General features: G+C 33.7%; 2 protein-coding genes across 2 annotated transcripts; both read left to right on the top strand.

The window, feature by feature from the left end:
- The first annotated feature begins 1,610 nt into the window (after positions 1-1,610).
- On the top strand, positions 1,611-3,801 carry LOC133032016 (agamous-like MADS-box protein AGL65). The gene has a single exon (XM_061105826.1). It carries the CDS (start codon positions 1,611-1,613, stop codon positions 3,186-3,188), a length of 1,578 nt encoding a protein of 525 aa, XP_060961809.1. The 3' UTR covers positions 3,189-3,801.
- Positions 3,802-5,184: 1,383 nt separating this feature from the next.
- On the top strand, positions 5,185-6,308 carry LOC133032015 (uncharacterized). The gene is made up of 2 exons (XM_061105825.1): positions 5,185-5,676; positions 5,817-6,308. The coding sequence occupies exons 1-2, from the start codon at positions 5,185-5,187 to the stop codon at positions 6,306-6,308; spliced, it is 984 nt and encodes a 327-aa protein (XP_060961808.1).
- The last annotated feature ends 884 nt before the right edge of the window (positions 6,309-7,192 follow it).

The raw sequence follows: 7,192 nt of genomic DNA, 5'->3' as shown, positions 1-7,192 counted from the left end.
ACAAGAAAACAACATAAAAGTAACATGAAAATAACATCAAAATAACAACAAAAAAACAACAAAAAATAATATACATATAACAAAAAATTAACAACAAATGAACAAAATTTCAACATAAAAAGACCGTATTTTATGTAAATAAAATCAAAAAAATCGTAAAAATGTTTAAAATTCCGTGAAACCGTATTTTTGTTGTTTTTTTGTTATTTTTGTGCATTTGTGAAATTAACCCTTATTAATATCATATATGTATTCTTGACTCTAAAATATGGACTAAGACTTCTAAGTCACACCCTCTTGCTAGATTGGTGAGAATAAAATAATGGTTAAGTAATTATAAGAGAGACACATCAAATTTATAGTAGATAACTCCCTGTATCACGACAGTAATGGAGTTACGTCTACTTCCCCTATAAAAGTGAATTTTTTTTGTTTTTAAATTTTTTAAGTTTTTAATTTTTAATTAAAAAAATTAAAAAGTAAAAAACAATTTTATAGAACATATTTTTACTTTTTTTATTAAAAAAAATAAAAAAATGATTAAAAAAATATTATCGCCCATAATTTATATTATTCACATTCCATTTCAAAAGACGGGAGCATAACATGAACATGAGATTTACTATCAAATAGAAACAAAATCCTCAAATTTGAATATATTGTTGCATTAATTTAATTAATTAGAATGAAACTATAATTTATCTAAAATTGTCTTCTAATTACATGTTTTTATATCTCTATATATATATAAAAGAATTATATAGATATAAAAAAAAGAATTACCACATATACTGTTTTCTTAACTTTTTTTTTTTTTTTAAATTTACGGTTTGGGTTTCTAAAGTGGTTTCTCTTGTGGTTTTTATGTGGGTTGCTATACAATTTTTTGTTGCGATTTAGGTTCCCGCGCTAGTTGTAATAAGGAATTCTATATAGAATTTTGTAAAAATATTAAAAAAAAAAAAACTATTTTAAAGTCTAAAAATAAAAAAAAAACCCTTAAAAAAAATATCGGTAATACAATTTTTTTTATTTGTTTTTATTAAAACTAGAGATTATACAGATTTTCAACTCCTAAATAACTAGAGATGACTATGTCTTATATTCATCTTACATACATATAATATATGAAATATTATATAACAGAACATTAATTTTTATTAATCATTATTACAAGCCTAATTATTTCATTAAAAAAATTATCTAAACATATAATTAATATCATACACAGCTATATATTAGCCTACATTGAGCTGGAAATTTTCTATAACTGATTATTACAAAGAGCATTTAATTTTTGCTAAAACAATTCTTCCCCATAAACTAAACACCTAAAAAAGAAATAGAAAAATCCATCAAAAAATAGAGGAAAAAAAAAAGCTGAATTGTAAACCTATAGTAGGTAAGTAGTAACTATAAAAAATTAGTTCATGTTTATCAGCATAATGAAGTAAGGAAAAAATATAAACAAAACATCAACATCCAACACTCTTCCCTTCCTATAAATACCACCCAATGGTACTACCACACTCACCATAACATAAACATAAGCCTCTGTATAGTAATACACATTATTATTATCATTTATACTAATCTGGTTTTAGCTAACCATGGAGATGATTAACAACAGCAACAACAATATTATTCCACCAATTAGGAGGGTTTGTAGGGGAAGGCAGAAGGTGCCAATGAGGAGGATAGAGAACGAGAGCAATCTTCAAGTCACATTCTCTAAGAGGCGTTATGGTATTTTCAAGAAAGCTAGTGAGCTTTGCACCCTTTGTGGTGTAGAGTTGGCTATAATTGTTTTCTCACCGGGAAACAATGTTTTCTCGTTTGGACATCCCAACGTTCGTTTGATTATAGATCGGTATATGAACCCAGAAAACTACAGTCGTATGACTGCCCAAGCAAATTTGTCTGGGACATTTCAGCTGATCGAAGCTCATCGAAACGCCAATATCCGAGTTATGAACCAGCATTTGAACCTTCTAACGGACCAGTGGGATGTGGTGAGGAAGCAGAGTTTTGAGCTAAAGCAAGATTATAATCGTCACTGGTGGGAGTTTCCTATCGAGTCTTTCTATGATATGTCTCGTTTGGAGCAACTTAAGTTGGCGATGGAGATGTTGAGAGGGGATACTACTAAACTGGCTGATTGGATATTGATTCAGTCTACACCTACTAGAGCAAACTCTCTCCTGCTACCACCTCCTTTTAATAATATGAATAAAGGAGGATTGCTGCAACTGCCTAGTTTTGCTTCTTTATTTCCCAACCAAGAAGCACGACCGCATAACAATAACAATAATAATGATGATGATGAAGAAATTGGTTTTGTTGGTGGTATGCCAATTGGTAGTACTTGTACTGATATACCTCAATTGCAGCAGGCTATAACATCTGACAGTAACCGTATGAGCAATATGCCTCAAATGCAGTTGGAAATAACTAGTTCTGATGGTACTGTTAATAATCATGAAGATCTCAATTTACAGTCTCTTATGCAAGATTTAACTTCCAGTGATAGCTTTGTCAACCATGCCAATCAGCCTCCTCCTCATACTCAAGTTAATGCTTCTGATCATAGTACTCTCAGCAATGTCAATCAGCAGCTTTTCTCTCCTGAAATACAAAATATTATGCAGGCTAGTACCAACTACAACAATAAGATGTCTACTATGCCTCATATGATGGAGCCAAAAAGTACTTTTCCAGCGCAAGCTGGCAGTGTCAACAACAATTTTAACATCTCTGTTCTACCCCATATGATGCAGCAACCAAACAATTCTTCTACCTCTAGTACTTTCAACAACCATTTCAATATGTCTCCTATGCCCAATTCTTCTGCCTCTGCTACTGTGAGCAACCACTTCAATATATCTCCTATGCCACCTCATCATCATCATACGATGCAACCAAACACTACTACTAATTCTTCAACACCTGGAGCAAGTGCAGACAAACATTTCAATATGACTACTATGCCATCTCACGGTCATCATATGCAGCAGCCTAACACTACTACTTCTGCTTCTGCCATTAATGTCAATCATCAGCTGCAGTTGCCTATGCTACATGAAACTCTATCACCATCTTCCCAATTGCTTTTACAGCAACCCAACGATTCCCAGGAGACTGATCAATTGTTTGACTACAATGTTGGATATGACCATGAATTTTTCTGATTTAATTGATAGTCTTCGAGTACCAGCCACTCACACAAAACCCCTCCCCTTTATGAGTCATGTTGTTTTGCATTAGTAGTGTAGTTGACATTTCTCTATTGTTTTTGGTCTGTTTTAATTTTGTTGTTCTTTTAATTAGTGATTTAAATTGTTGTAAGAAGAGACTGGGGATATGGGTGTATAATTATAGGAAAGTGATTTGATTTAATTATGAGTACTCGTGTCATGTGCTTTTATTATAACAATATAATGAATCAATATAGGATTAGATTGATTTTGTTTCTCTCAAAAAACAAAAAAAAAGATTGATTTTGTTTAATTAGATTTATAATATTAAATAAGGAATGGCTGGTTGAGCTTTTGAAAGCTATTTTAGGCTTTTGAAGGTTCGAAAGCACTTTTGCTGCTACTTAGTAACTAGTTTTAATTCTGAAAAACTTTTTCAAAATAAGCTAATTTAGTAATTTTCTTTTGAGGAATAGCAACTTGAGAAGCTAAAAGCAGAAAGCAAAACATCAACTAAACAAGGCCATAATAGTTCATCATCAAATCTTTACAATTTTTTATTTCTTTCAGATATGGTGTTTCTGTTTTTTCTTTTTTTTTTTTTCTTTTTTTTTTTCTATATTGGGGAGAGATAATTCGAACTAGGGACCTTTCTTTATGAGGAAAAGTATGAAATTACTAGACTAAACCACGGTACTTTTGCCTTTTCATTTACGAATAGTATTTTTTTTTTTTTTTGAATCTCGCATAATGGTATTTTACAATCAATTAATAATTTAATAGTTTAAAGGTCTTGAGTTCGAACTCATGACCTCTCTCTTTTTCCCATCCCTCCCTCACCAGTCACCACTAATATTTCATTGTTCTCTCTTTTTCTTTTTGTAAAATAAGTGCATTATCTATGTGGTGAATCCTCACCCTCAAAACAAGTTGTTACAGCAGTAACAATGTTCAAGAAATACAAATCAAAACTAAAACCAATCACAAAATTAAAACTTGAACTTAATTAAAATAAGACAAAGAAAACTTAACTCAATAATGGATGAATAGTGGATCTTTATTGAATAGGAATAGTCACTAGTACACAATAGAATGAGCCCAAGATTACAACTCAACACACTAAGTAATTACAAAGACGTGCCTCACATTGAGGGAAATCACTTCAAGAGTGATACTCCCATTTACATTCCTCCACACACACTCACTATGATATTGGACTCTCTCTCACTAAACTGAATCTAAAGTATGAGCTTTGGAGATTAGAACTCAGAACTCTCTCAACTCAGAACTTCCTTCGTGATTAGAGGAACTCCTATATATAGTTGCTGGTGGGTCCTCTTTAAGTTGGTATTAAAGCCAACTGTTATAAATTGCAGCAGCTTTCTTTAGATTCATCTGATGAGCAAATAGATGGACATACTGACTTGACAGGTTAAGTGAGTTTAATTCCAACAATTTTACATGAAATTTAAAAATATAAATACACACAAAAATTCTAATAGATCCATAGTTGCATGCTTTTACATAATATTAACAGTTATTACATGTATGATTTATTAGTTATTGGTAATTTTTTTTTTTTTATGAATCAGAAGTTTCATTGCATTAAAATTGAATTTTTACAACCTATAGCTCTCCTTCTTTTGAAGGACGCATGGATTAATCTATACCTAAAATATTTACAATTGGTCAAACCAAGTTTTGTCTCCTTGTTCAACTTGCCTAGGCATTATACAAATAATCCTAGTCTTGATATGCCACTTGAGCTCTTGTAAAGAGAGATTACCTGAACCAGAGCTTGGTTGCCAAATCTTGATCTTCATGAGCTACCAAATGTGACACACCAACCTGCTAAGGCATCAGCATACACCATTCTCCTAAACTTGCTTTTTTAGATCTATCTATCCACCTGATGAGGATATGAAGATTAGTAACTTGCACATTCCAATTTAACCAGTTTGTAATTTGTTGTAGACAATTTCTAGTTACCATGCAGGAAAAAGTGGCTTATTGTGGTGAAATTTTAGCTAAGTGGGGGAATACAATTACAGGGGACTTTAAAGGTAGAATAGCTCAATCAAAATCTACCTTGAAAAGACTCAAAAAGTTAAGAGATGCCCACTCACGTTCTTTATTCTCTGAGGAAAAAAAGAAGCTGGCAAATATTTTCCATCAAAAGGAGGTGTATTGGAGACAGAGATCGAAGCAACTTTGGCTAAAAGATGGTGACCGTAACAGCAAGTATTTCCAAGCTTTTGCAATAAAAAGAAGGAATAGCAACACAATTCAAAAACTTAAAGATGATCAGGGGAACTGGACTGATTGGAATAACGGCTTGCATCAGGTTATTTTTTATTATTACTCTAATATTTTCCAAGCTTCTTTGTTGGATTGGCATGAGATTGTTGATTGTATAACACCCTTTATTGCTCAACTTCAAAACATTTCCTTAATGGAACCTGTTACTATGGATGAAGTGAAGGTAGCTCTTTTCGATATGCATCCCGATAAAGCTCCTGGACCCGATGGTATGACGCCTACTTTTTACCAAAATTTTGGTCAGTTGTTGGATCGGATGTAGTTGTTGTTCAACATTTTTTCAACTCTAATTCCATTCCTCAGGGGCTTAATGATACTAACCTTGTCCTCATCCCAAAGAAAAAAAATCCAGTGGGTATGGGAGATCTTAGGCCAATTTCTCTCTGTAACGTTCTTTATAAGGTTATCTCCAAGATGTTGGCTAATAGATTAAAAGGTCTCCTCGACCATGTTATCTCCCCTTTCCAGAGTACTTTCATTCCTGGGAGGGTGATCTCGGATAATGTTTTGGTATCCTTTGAAGTTTTTGACTACTTAAAAAGAAAGATTAAAGGGAAAAAAGGATTTATGGTTCTTAATTTAGACATGAGCAAAGCGTATGATTGCATTGAGTGGGCCTTTCTTGAAGCTATGCGTTTAAAGATGGGATTCAATATTAGTTGGGTCGCTTTGATCGTGACCAGTGTGTCTTCTGTTAAATACAATGTTGTTCATGGTGGACAGAGAATCGAGCCAATTATTCCCTTGTGTGGCATAAGACAAGGGGATCCATTATTTGTTCATTCTGTGTGTTGAAGGACTTTCTACTCTTATTCAAAGATTTGAACAAAGACAATGGATTTATGGTTGTAAGATCGCCCGTGGTGCGCCATCAGTCTCACATATGCTTTTTGCCGACGATAGCTATCTATATTGTCAAGCCTCGGAGGAAGAAGCTTCTCGTGTGATGTCTCTGCTACATAAATTTGAGGTTGCCTCGGGGCAAAAGGTGAACTTGGCAAAATCATTGATTTTTTTTCAACAACAATATTGATGCCTCTGTGCGGCAACGAATTATGGCTGTTACGGGAATGGTCCAAGCTGATGAACATAGCAAGTACTTAGGCCTTCCAAGTACTATGGGTCGAAATAAGAATGATGTTTTAGGTTTTCTTAAAGAAAAGGTGAGGAAAAGAGTGGAAGGTTGGGATGGTAAATTGCTTTCTAGAGCGGGAAAAGAAATTTTTATTAAAACCGTGGCCCAAGCACTCCCAAGTTACGCTATGAGTGTGTTCCTTTTATTACCTATCAAGCTTTGTCGTGAAATGGAAAGAATTCTTGTTAAATATTGGTGGAATTCCTCTTCGGGTCAAGGAAGGAGTATTATTAGGGAAAGTTGGGATCATATGGTGGCTCACGAACATGTTGGGGGCATGGGTTCTAGGAAAACAAGCATGGAGACTCTTGACTAATGAAAACTCCTTGGTTGGTAGGATCTTCAAGGCAAAATATTATCCCAATGGCTCGTATGTTACTGCTTCTCTTGGACAGAACCCGAGCTTTGTGTGGCACAATCTCTTTAAAGCTCAGACTTTGATCAAAACTGGGTGTCGTTGGTGCATTGCAGATGGCAGGTCTGATACTGTTCTTGATCAAGCTTGGCTCCCCCATTCGAAAAATCCTTTTATTACTTCAGACCA

This window comes from Cannabis sativa, chromosome X (assembly GCF_029168945.1).
Source record: "Cannabis sativa cultivar Pink pepper isolate KNU-18-1 chromosome X, ASM2916894v1, whole genome shotgun sequence".
Lineage (NCBI taxonomy): Eukaryota > Viridiplantae > Streptophyta > Magnoliopsida > Rosales > Cannabaceae > Cannabis > Cannabis sativa.
The sequence above is the reverse complement of the archived record's forward strand: the minus strand, read 5'-3'. Positions and strand labels throughout refer to the sequence as shown.